General features: G+C 39.3%; 1 protein-coding gene across 1 annotated transcript in view; it reads right to left on the bottom strand.

The window, feature by feature from the left end:
- Positions 1–13,199, bottom strand: part of PDSS2 (decaprenyl diphosphate synthase subunit 2) — an 82,157-nt gene that overhangs the window by 52,311 nt on the left and 16,647 nt on the right. The window contains 1 exon segment of the mRNA XM_070953613.1: positions 405–603. Within this exon segment, the coding sequence (XP_070809714.1) occupies positions 405–603 (199 nt within the window).

Raw genomic sequence — 13,199 nt, 5'->3', positions numbered from 1 at the left:
TGCTGCCAGCCTAGCAGTGTTCACTTGTTCCCCATGTTTACACTTTTTCATGTTTTGAAAAGATGCTCAATGAATCAAAACTGCTATAATTCATTTACTTTAATTCACTCTTTCTGCAAGGATAGATCTTCCTGCTAATCTCACTAGTGATTCTTTCGGAATCAATATGAGAAATAATTTCATAGTACACATTTATATATTTAGTTCATCTGACATAGTTGACAGTTCATCTCTAGTAAAATTTCAGATGGAGAGGATGTATGTACAATGTAAAGTGACACCAAATGCCTCAAAGCACTAAGATTTCTAACAAGGTAAGCTCACAAAAAGCAGCAATTGAGCAGTTTTTCAAAATAAAACACATACATAAATGCTCTCATTTAAAACAACAGAAATCACATTACCTTAGTATTTTGCAGCTGAGCAAGACTTGTGCAGGCATTCGCTAGAAGAAAATCACCACTCAGGACAGCCATTTTATTTCCAAATTGCATATCTTTCAATGCTCCATCAGAGGATGTCAGTTCACTAATGTTTACTATTCCACGATGCACAAGGAAAGCTGTGTGGATCAACTCTGTGATCTCTGCAAGAGTTCGTTGGCTTTAAAGTAAAGATCAGACGTACTACAATTAGTTGCAGAACCATTGCATGAGTCACAGATATTAAAAAAAAAAAACATTGAGCATAACTGGATATTTTTTTCAGCACAAATGTAACATTCACTCTATTTGGACCTATTTGGCCAATGATCACTTTTGATTACAATTTCTATCTGAAGCAGAATATTTATTTCTTGGAAAACTTGTAAATGTAAATCCTTCCTCTATTCTTCAAATGTGGATTGACAATTTTAATGCATCAATAATTATTAAGAAAAAAAAAGTTAATGATGTAAATTGACCAAAATAGTCTTATGGGTATATCATCATTTTGTATCCTATTTCAGCAGCAGTCGTTCTGATTCAATAGCTAAACTAGTATTGCCATATATCACATTATGGAGGTACACATGGTGGCATGGGACAGAAACATTCTAATCATTGTTAAACTTTGCTGTCTTCCAGAATGAAATAGAAATACAAGCCATTTATATTCTAGAACAGAAAACTGCATTCTGCTATAATCCAAGGTCTAAGGAAGGGTTAATATATTCTACTGTTGATGTGGGTGAGAGGGAGAAGACAGAGACTAATAAGGCATCCTGATGCTCCTGCTGTCATTGTCAGGGCAGTCCTCCCAGGAAAATGTCCATATCAATTCAACTTATCAGATGGACAGCTGATCAACATTAAACAGATTTGCTCTGGGCAGATTGAGCTGAATACCTGCCATGAATCACAAATGAGAGCCCTCTGGTCTCAGCAACTGAAATCTGCCATTTCTGACTTCGGAAGATCCAAGGGCATATGATGATCTCTAGTGATGAGGACATAAAGCTGCAGCTTCCTCAACAGATAGCTTGTTTTTCCCAAAGGTACATATTAATATCCTGAGGAGAAAAGACTTTTTTTTGACCTGAAACACAACCCTTCATTATCCAACCCAAATTACTACTGTTCTTTTTCTTCCCCTATTAAGCTTTTAATGAAGAAAATAAAATTTTCATTGTTCAGCTCATCATACAAAATTTCAACAATATATAAATGTAGTATTTTCCAACTCTCCCTTTCTATTTTACCCTTCCTTTCTGTTTACTTTCCAAATAGCATCTATAACATTTAGCTAACTATATCCTCTTCAGGTTCCTTTATTTTTAATTGAAATAGCATAGAATTCTGGTACTGTGAGAAATTATTAAATAGCTGTAGGCAATTTTCAAGGATTTGAACATCTCCTAGAGAACATCAGCTTTTTTTGTTTTCAGCAGTTCAATTCAGATTAATGTTTAAAGGGAAACATTTCCATATAAATCCTGGAGCATTCAAAGAATTAATAATTACTGCATCCACCTCCAAATTAATTATAAAACAATGACTTTTAAAATCACAAATATTAAAGTTATTGAAGTATGGCACAAAACATGTAGACTGAGAGGGAATGTTATTTATTTAATCAATGAAAGCTAAGAGTACAGTATTTATAGAGCTTTTAAATGCATAATTTGCAAGCCAATTCTACAGAACATGTATAGAAAAATAATTGTAAGCAACTCCTCTTTTTCAATCATACTGTCTAGTAATTGGATAGCTTACAAGTCACAATTATTTCACAAGTGTCGTGACATCATTGCACAAATGATGTAAATTAGATAATATCATATGCATTGGGTCATGATAGACATGATGGCTCTTTTCCCCTTATCCTATCCACAAATACTTATGGTTGAAGTGAATATGTTTTAAGCTACCTTCAGGGGTAGAAATCCAAAGATGCTCTGTGTGTGTGTGTGAGAGAGGGAGGGAGGGAGGGAGGGAGGGAGGGGGAGAGAGAATGCTCTGCCTCTTTGGAAAGGCATAATAGCAAAGGGAAGTCCAAGGAAAGCTGTAGGATGCTATATGTAATTGATCTTTTCTTCTCACTTCTATATCTCTACTATTTATTAAACAAATTTATATAGCTGCTCAACTCACACATACGTAACTCTGGGCAGAGTTTCTACAATTCTACAATATCTTTAGGTTTTACAATGCTGGACGTTGGTTGTAAAAGAGAAGAAAAAGTAGGTTATAAAAAAACAGGAATAAAATGTTTAATCCAAGACAAGCTTTGCTGAGTTCATTAAGGCATTCATAATTAATACACAAACATAACATTGCAATCTTATCAAATTATCTCTTCACGAATAAATCAGTGAAGATAATTACAGAGAAAATATTGTAGATGGAAGTTAACGTATGGCACAAGAAGTAACATTAAGAAAAAAAAATATTGCCTAAACCAAGAGTCTTACATAATGGCCATCTAATTGACAAAGTGGGGACTATCACCTTATCTTTCAGTATCAGTATTTAATCCTAGAACTAGAACATATTTAAAGGAAGAAAAGTGTGAGAGAGCAGCAGTTTCTTTCTTCGCCACTAAACAGTCAAGCTACCGTTCATACATTTTTAGAACAAAGCTACTAATTCAATGACCCTTATGTAGTCTTTTGCCTCTTGCACTTACTTCATTTCAAAATTAATAACTGTATCAAATATTTTCACCCTATTCCAATGTAGAATAAACAGTTCCATACTGATCTCCATCAAATCATTCCTAAACATTAATTCTACAGGCAACAGCATTTGCCTGGTATCCTGCTATACAGTAAGGGTGATATTTGTAAACAGAGTGTGCCAAGAATTGTATATTGAAGACATATCCTAGTTAAAATGCAAAAGTAACTATGGTTCATTGTCACTTTCTTGCCTGTTTCCTCACTTGCACTGTGTAAAATGGAAAATGAGAAATTAATGGATTAATAAATTCTGCTACACATGAATATCATTTTAAGAAAAAAGATTTTTTTTTTTTACTATACATTCAGCTTCAATTAAAAATATGTTTTATTTTTATTAAGAGCCGTGCTGGTGCAATGGTTAGAATGTAGTATTGCAAGCTAATTTGACTGTACTATTCGATCCTGACTGTATAGTTCGATCCTGACCGGCTCAAGGTTGAATCATCCTTCCATCCTTCCGAGGTCAGTAAAATAAGAACCCAGATTGTTGGGGGCAATAAGCTGATTCTATAAACTGCTTAGAGAGGACTGTAAAGCATTGTGAAGCGGTATATAAGTCTAAGCGCTATTGCTAGTGCTATTAATTGTTGCATTAATCTGAACAATAAAGGATTAGTGACTTATACTTCTACCATTAAGTAAGGAAACACACAGTTATGCATGAAAACTATGATTACAAATACATATTTGAGATACAAAAAGGAAAGGGTTAACCTTGCAAATGCAAATTGTAATAATGTATTACTGATTAATATTTGAATTCTCTTAATATTTATTTTCTCTTCCATTTGAAAAGCCCCATTTTATGTCAGTACCAGGTTACATAGTAATCAATGGCATTAACAGCAATGATCAAACCTTATGTATACATCAGCATGCATTCTAGAAACCTCATTAGAGTATAACAAAATGCATAACAACCACTGTAATGCAGCAATATGAATAAAACAATAAATTAAAATAAGTTGTATCAACCATGTGATTCATTGAACTAGTGCACTGATTTCCTTAACAACCATGGCAAAAAATAGTTGTAAAATCAAGTGTGACTCACTTAACAACCACTTTTTGCTTAGCAATGGAAATTCTGCTCTCGACTGGGATTTTAAGTGGAGGACTACCGTGTTTCCCCGAAAATAAGACAGGGTCTTATTTTCTTTTGAATCCTGAAATAAGGGCTTGGCCTTATTATTGGGGAGTCTTATTAGTTCAGGGGTACAGGAGGCTTGGGTGGCCTGTGCACTCACGGCCGGGAGACTGGCAGAGAGAGGCTCCCTTCGCAAGCCGCCATCAAGCCCCTCCTGTCCTGCGGGGTGTGTGTGTGTAGAAAGCGAGTGGCCCGAAGGCGCCAAGCAGCACGAGTGCCTGTCCCCCACCCCCCGCTTGCGCGCCTCCCAGGCCTCACCATGTCGGTGTGGGTGAAGCCGGTGAGCACCAGGTCCTTGAGCTCATAGCCAATGCCGCCGGCACCCATCACCAGCACCCACGCGGATGCCACGGCCTGGGCCAGCTCTCCCTGCAGGGTCCAGCTCCAGCCCTCACCATAGAGTAGGAAGCACACTCCCAGAGCGGCTGCTGCCCTGGTTGGGGTTTGGAAGCCGCAGAGGCAGAGTTTGGGGGAGAAAAAGAAAGACTTCTGCTGCTTCTGCTTTTGGCTGCATGCAAGGAAAGCAGCAGAAGTCTTTCTTTCTCTCTCCCAAACTCTGCCTCTGCGGCTTCCAAACCTCAGCCAGGGCAGCGGCCGCTCTGGGAGTGTGCTTCCCACTCTATGGTGACGGTGGCCTGAGGCCTCCCCTTTCTCCCCTGCTCCTCTCCACTCCAATTGCCTGAGCATTGACTGACTGGAGTGCCCGCCGGCAAGCTCGCAGGTCCAGTTTACTCTCTCCAGGCGCCCGGCAGTGAGGCATCGGGCAGCCGCGCCGAGGGCAGCACCGACAGACACAGCTCAGCCAGTCCAGCCATGGCCATGCTCTTCACCCATGGCTGAGCTTGGCCGCCAGTGGCCGCCTTGCAAAGGAAGCCCCGGGGCAGCGATGCTTGCGCTGAGGCTGCTACGGCGGGCGCTTGGTAGCGAAAGGGATGGGGAACGCAGGAGTTTGCAGGGATGTGGCTGCCTTGGGAGGGTTGGGGGGGTGAGGGACGTGTGTGTGTGTGTGTGTATGTGTGTGTGTGTGTGTGATAGAGAGGGGGGGCTTATTTTTGGGGGAGGGCGTATATTTAAGCCCACCCCAAAAATCAGGCTTGGCCTTATTTTCAGGAGATGTCCTATTTTCGGGGAAACATGGTACCTATATATAAAATCAAATAATCTAATTCTTAGTAGAAGTAACGTATCATGATAAAAAGGAGAGCAATAGCTCATTTAGGCAAAATGTTTAAGATTCCTTTGCTTATTAAAAAGGTTTCAAATTAAAGCCAAATCTTATTGGAAATTACATGAAAATAATTCATACTTATTAAAATTTATTTCCATTTAATCATTGCTATGACCTAGCTGCATTCGTGTGTTTGGAGAGCAGAAGCCAGTGATGGACCTGGCCGGAGATGAAGCGAGACCGGTGGAGGAGCCTGGAAGATCCAGCAACCCGAATACTGCTAGCTAATTGGTGTAAAGCTAGTTCCCGCGCCCCCCGCAGTGCACCAAGGATAGATGCACAGGCACCAAACAGAATAAACTAGCAACCCAGGCTGTCAGCACTGCATTGTGTCTAACATGTGTAGATTTCCCTGCCATGTATGCCATATGCTAAATAAATAAAAAAAATTGTAAGGACCAGAGGCATACATAGTAATCCAAGTGCAGTCTCTCTACTCATTGCAAACATGGATGTTTTCTGTCCTTTGCTTTCTATGACATGCTTAGTGAAGATTACTTCCCATCTATATTCAGGTGCAATTAGTTATTTAATAAACTTCTCAAAAGGGAAACAGCTGAAGTGGGGTATTTGTATCAAAGTCAGGGGCTTTTATAATTAATACTGTAAAGGAAACTGCTAGATATTTTATTATATTTAATGTATGCCTGCTATGAGATAATGTAACTTAACAAAGAAAGTTAGTAATAGAAAAGTCGGACTAAGTTAACCAGAAACTCTTCAACCTTTTTGGAAACAAAATTCTACTGAGTGGATTTTCATTTTGTGCAAAAGACTACCGATTCCTTCTTTCTGCCGGCAAACTTCTACACCTGGTTCAAGAAATACTACAAAGGATGGACAGAGTTGCTGTCTTAATGATGTCTGCTGCACTGGCAGATAGCCACACTTATATATCCTTCTGAAAAATAACGTATGAGAATGAAATAAATGTATGAAAAAAACTAGAGATTGTGGGCTTGGGATAATGATAGACATGAGAATATGCAGGTCTGATGTAGAAAACAAGGTTCTAGTATCAATGCAGCCACTTGCAAACAGATGGCTACAAGGAAAGCAGGGAAAGCCCCAATCCAGCATGGCCAAGGTAATGCAGCAGATGGTTGGCAGAGATGCCTCTAAATACTATCAGCATCACCTGTTCGGGCTAGATTTATTCCAAGCATACACTCCCAAAATACACTCACTTTCAGAACTGACAGATCAGACCATCTGTTTTGAAGAAAGATGGTGAGGAACTGCACGGGTGGATCCCTATAGGTGGTTCTTAGTTGTGTAGCTGGCCTTTATCTGCATACATGGATACTGGATTGGAACCTGATGTAGAAGACCTTCATTCTACTTCTCATGATGTGTAGCAAGACTGACCGTCTGTAATTCTCTTGTTACGTTTCCCTATACACAAGTCCTAACCAGGCAAGTCACATTTGTTAAAAACAGCATGTCAAATAGTTCACAATTATGGACTATATCAATACATATTATGCCAGATGGTAATGAGCCGTATACAGGGACTTATCCATCCAAAATAATCATACAGATTTCTACAGCATTATTCAAGAGGTTATGGTTTATTACACAGTACTCATTAGACATACACTGCCACCATTAGCAATTTTTTCTTCATTTGTATCTCATTTAAGATTCTACTTTCACAAGCAAATTCAAATTAGTACACAAGGTTAAAACCATTATGGTTAGGAATAAAATTATCCTGTCTTTTTATGATATAGCAACAGTGGATCAAAGCTCTCTAGTCTAGCACATTTTAAAGAACTAGTCAGCTGAGTTTTAAGTAAGAAAATAGGAATATAGTGGTCACATATTGTGTTGGATACCTTAAAAATGAGTTAATAGTCCGATTGTTCTAAATAAATATATTTTAAACTAGCAAAAACTCAAAAAAGTCATATTTCTTTTTAGCTTAGTGTTAGTGTTTGAATACATTCACAGAAAACTAAACAGAAATTTAATGCAGGTAAGAAGTATCCTATCTTATCTATTCTTCGTTGGTGGAAGGAGATGACTGAATAGTATACACCTGTTCTGGATGGAAGCATATTTTTCTATTAAAGAATTGTAGCTTCAGGGACTGTTGAATTTGGCACTCCTGCTTTTATATAGGTATTTCACTATTATGGATAGCAATAGTGGTAAGATTATCTTTTACTACTAAACAAATAATCAAGACAGAGTACAAGTAAGGAAATGCTAAACACAATAAGGAAACTCTGGTACCAATAAAAATGAATTGATGTTTATGGCACATGCTTTCAGAGACTGTCTTTAATCTTTCAAATAATATAATACTAAGTTTTGCTGAAATTGTCCACTACTCCGGGGGTGGGCAATTTCAATTGAATGAAATTGCAACTTTCATTCAAGTCACCATACATTTAGGTACTGTATGGTTATTAATGTTTTCTTTTTTTATCTATTTGGAAATTTCTTTTATCCATAATGTGTAATTCATGAAAATTGCTAACTACCAAAAAAAGTCAGTATGACATATGTGTTGCAGTGTGATACTGTGTATCTTGGATCAGCTTTGATAATGAAATACTTGAAAGGAAAGGAAATGCTCATATTTAAGGAATCAAGAGCTTCCTTTGTATCCAAAAAAGCTTTCAGTAGAACATTGTCTTTAAAGAACAACTTACTATTATCAGTCTTATGTATTTTCACAGCTGGAGTCTTAAAAGGCTCTCAAGTTTTTATTTATTTTATTATGAATGCTTTTATGACGCTTTAGTGATCTAATTCTAAATGGCCTATAGAACAACATACCATACAATATGATAGAATAATTCAAAAATATCAACATTATCAAATAATAATACTATTAATTTTGAGGAGAGCTACCATATCTAAACTGCAATATCCTTTATGATGGCCTAAATAGTAGAAAAGAAATATGAACAGCTGATGCAACAGTTTGCCATTCTACAAACTGCTGAAGTTTGCAAACTGGTGAAAAAGATGAATCTGGGAATCCATAACTTAGTGCCAGAAGATACCTAGCTTTTAACGGTGTTTTTTTTAAAAAAAATATTATTATTTTAGAAGAAAGTTAAAAAGCATGCTAGCATGTCCCAAAACAAAGAATGTTCCTCATTTTATTTTCAAAAATATCCTTGGATTCTACTGAGGTGTATTGGCATAGTTAGAAAGTAAAACCTGTGAGTGGCTGAAATCCAACACTTTGTTGCAGATGGGGCAACCTGCACAGGAAAAAAGGAGTTGACAGTGAGTTCCAGGCAAGGCCATTTTAGAAGATGGTATCAAGAAATTGTGCAGGTCTGCATTCTGATATATTGAGAGTTCTACAATGGGCACACCCCAGGGGTGTGCCCAATGCTTAACGCATTGTAAGCCGCCCTGAGTCTCCGGAGAAGGGCGGCTTATAAATTAAAGCAAAAAAATAAAAAAATCCAGCAGGTTCTGACAGGTTCTGGAGAACCAGTAGCGGAAATTTTGAGCAATTCGGAGAACTGGCAAATACCACCTCTGGCTGGTCCCAGAGTGGGGTGGGAAGGGAGATTTTGCAATATCCTTCCCCCAGGAGTGGGAGGGAATGGGGATTTTGCAGTATCCATCCCCTGCCACGCCCACCAAGCCACACCACGCCCACAGAACCGGTAGTAAAAAAATCTGGATTTCACCACTGACACACCCACTGTGGCAACCATTTTCTGAATGGACAAGCTCCCCCCCTCCTTTCCATAGCAGCCATTTTCTTTGACTACCTGGGATAAACTATCAGCATGTCAAATGTGCCCATTGACCCCAAAAGTCAGGGACTCCTGTGCTAATCAGGAACCAACTTTTCCAAAGAGCAAGTTCAACAAATTTAACAAAGCTGACACAAACTAAATTCACAACAAAGGTTGTGCTTTACGGTGCTTAAAACAAAGTGAATGCCATCATCACATGAACAGGCACCAGACCTTGTCTATGGTGAACTCCTTAACTGTGGTAGTCCCAACATGTTCGTTCTCTGCACTGCTGCTCCTCATTATGAAAAAAAAATAAAAATTAAACAACTAGCAACTACATTTGTAAGTATTTGGAAATCAGGTTGTAACCTCCAGCGTTTTTTGTGTGTGTGATAATTGTTTATATCATTTCTTTGGAGGGAGGGCATTTTGCTTTAGGCTCAAACTTAAGCAATTCAGTTAAGTTTGTATGCAATGACTGCATTAGACTAACTGAATGAAAGTAAACAGATTCCCATTAATATGCATTGCCAATTATGTGCAGACACTACTAAGCCTGTGAACAGATGCTCATCTGTCCAAGTGTTTCCCCGAAATATTTCCACACAGCTTTTTAAAATACATAACTACATCAATGTAACTGAAAAGTGGCAATACCAATGGATTCAGTCCTAACAATGCATGAGCAGAAATACATTTCTGGATTTAAAGTGGCAGTTGTTTCAAAATATTTGTTTCATTCTTCAAAGCAAAATGAAATAGCTAAGCATCCCATGAGTCAAGCACATAATAAAAACAGCGTAATAAAAAATTTCTCTTATTCACATAAGGGAAGAATGCATTATTGGAACATGCTAGCACAAGTTCAGCCAATCTTGCTGCTCGGTTTCCAAATTATGAAACAAATGGACAGAGGGAGAAAATACTGAATCACAAATGATCATGTTCTAGTTACCGGGGTATTAACACATTTCTTTCTTAAATGTGCATGTACATGTAAATCCTGTGCTGCAGGGTAAACTTAAAAAAAAAAACCATGTTTCCTGAGTGAATTGTGCAATTACACTGGTCACTTTCTAACAAGTGTCAAACAACCTCTTTTATTTCAATTGTTTATAGAGACCTTTCACTCCATTGCTAAGAGATAAATGTAGCAGTACAAATGTTTAAAATGTTAATTGACTCCATTGTTCAAACCAGAAAAAGAAAAAGAAAACACTTAGCTCAGGTGATTATTTTTCAAGAGTTAAAGCTTATCCACAATGTTAATTTCCTTCTAAACCTGTAAATTTTAACATCTCAGACAGACTTGATGGATCTTCACCAGTTCTGAGCACCAACAGGAGTGTTTTATCAGACAAAAATACTTTGGTGGTTATAGCTTTGAGAACAAGCATTCATTAAAAGGCAAATCCTGGAAGCACGTCGTAAATTATGAACTGCAAAAATATGAAGATTACCTCACATTTTCTTCACAACATTTAACGTTGTTATTTTCTAGCCCCTGTGATGGCGAACCTATGGCATGGATGCCAGTGATGTAACACAGAGCCCTCTCTGCTGGCACGTACACCGTCACCCCAGGTCAGATCTCCGTGGCGTTTCTTTTGTGAGCTTCTGTTTCTCTGCAAACAAAGAAACAGAAGCTCAGGAAAGAAAAAGATCTTACCTCTTGCTGCGCTGCCGGTGTTGGGATGCCCCGCCTCCTGCCAGCTAGCTGGTGTTCAGGTCTCTGCAACGCATGTCTGCGCATGCCTGTGCATGCGCGCTCACATGCCTGCGCATTTGCATGTTCACACCTTTCAGTTTGGGCATGCCCACGTGCGCTGTTTGGGCACTCGGTGTCGGAAAGGTTCACCATCACTGTTCTAGCCCCTTCCCTTAAGTAGGGGGTTCTACCTTACCAGAAGATAGCTCTCTGTGGCTCTTGGGAACATATACTCCTGAAATGGATGGATCTTAAAATATAAATGCTCTGATAATAAATAGTTAAGGGAGCTAGTAAGTAGCCTTTGATCTCCTTCCCCCATCAACTGGGCACACTTTAAGGACGGATAGAACCCTTCCTGAGCAACAAAACTGCTGCTGCCTTCAGGACAAGGTCACATTAACCAGACGCATCTTGGAATATTCTAAGCAACTATCTTCTATCAAGATCCATTTTGGTCTAGTGATTAAGGATCAGGCTATAAACTACATGACCATGAATTCTAGTTCCATCTTGGACAAAGCCAAAAAGGTTGCCTTGGGTTAGTCACATTCTCTCTGTCCTTTGAGAATTTTTTTCAATCTATGTTTAATTCTGCAATACTGTGATCTGCAGTGTAACCTGACCTTTATCTAAAAATTGACATTTCCGTTGAGTCCTGCTCAAGATCACAACAATTGAACATGCCAAAGGGACTCAATCCTTATCACTTTTGCAATTCTGGAAAGAATAGCCCTTTACCTATGACAGCAAGAAAAAAATTGTTCTAAAACTATTCCCATCTTATCTCAATAATTTTCTAGCAGGTACACACTGTACCAATAACATTTTCACTTAAGTCTTTCCAATTAATCTATTCTGTGAGGGATGGTTAGCCCCACGAAGTGCTGGACAGTTTAGAGTTAAAATATGTCTGCGCTTAGTAATTAATTGTGTCTCAAGATACTTGTCACTGACAAGATATATCTTAGTTAAAAGGCAACATTGCTGAGGAGATATATTAGGCCAGGGGTCTGCAACCTTAAACCATTTGGACCCGTTTTCCATAGAAAACACCGGGAGCCACAAAACCTGGGTGGGTGTGGCCAATTCGATGTCACTCACGCCCACCCAGTCACATGACTGTCTCTCTCTTTCTCTCTCTCTACCTCTGTCTCTATCTTTGTGTCTCTTGTCTCTCTCTCTCCCCCTCTCTCTGTGTGTCTGTGTCTGTCTCTCTCTGTTTATCTTTCTCTTTCTCTCTCTTTCCCTCCCTCCCTCCCTCTGTTTATCTATATGTCTTTCTCTCTCTCTCTTTCCCTCCCTCTCTTCCCTCTGTCTTTCTCTCTCTCTCTCTCTCTCTCTGTCTTTCTCTCTCTCTGTCTTTCCCTCTCTCTTTCTTCCCCATCTCTCTTGCTCTCTGTCTCTTCCCCACTTTCTCTTTCTCTCTCTGTCTCTTTCACTTTTCCCTCCCCCTCTTTCTTTCCCACCTTCTTTCTTTCTTTCTCTCTTTCTCTCTGTCCCCTGGGGGATGGGAAGGAACCCCTGAACTGGTGCTGGGTGATGGAAATCTGATGTCCGGAGGTCAACAAGCCCAGGAGCAGCTCATTGATGATCAGCTGGTTGGCTGAGAGCTGAAGACCAGCTGGCCAGCGGGAAGGCAGGGCATCACAACACCAGTGGCTCTGCAGGAAAAGTAACTGACACCTGGGAGGCGAGCGTGAGCCGCCACTGACGCTCTGCGTCGCAATGGGCTCCAGAAGGAGGGGACCCCATCTCCCCCATTGTGAAGCCTGCTAAATGTCACTTTGTTGTGCAAGGCACTGTGAGAGCAGCAGGCAGGCCATAGTGGCAGCAACAGCAAATACACCGCAACAAAGGCGGAATGCTGTTTCGGCAAGTGCAGGGTCACTTCGCTCTCGCACTAAGGCCCCGGCCACCGCCATCGCCGTGACAGGGCGACAGCTCTTTTATCATCATCATCATCATTATTATTATTATTATTATTATTATTATTATTATTATTATTATTATTATTATTAAAAAAGTTTTTCAAATACAGATTTTTCCCCCTTCCCCCCCTCCTCCCTAGCCCCCTCTAACCCTAACCCTCCCCCCATGGCTTCTTCAAAATAAAATCATTGATATCAAATTAAATAATACTTTACACCACCCCCCACATGCTAACCATTTCTTTCTAACATTGTTATTATATCCCCCTTATACTATACATTTCAAAGCAACCTTCAGCTATAAAA

This window comes from Pituophis catenifer, unplaced genomic scaffold (genome assembly GCF_029215685.1).
Source record: "Pituophis catenifer annectens isolate HBS135680 unplaced genomic scaffold, rPitCat1.0.hap2 SCAF_1, whole genome shotgun sequence".
Taxonomy (NCBI): domain Eukaryota; kingdom Metazoa; phylum Chordata; class Lepidosauria; order Squamata; family Colubridae; genus Pituophis; species Pituophis catenifer.
This window is presented reverse-complemented; position numbering and strand designations above follow the sequence as displayed.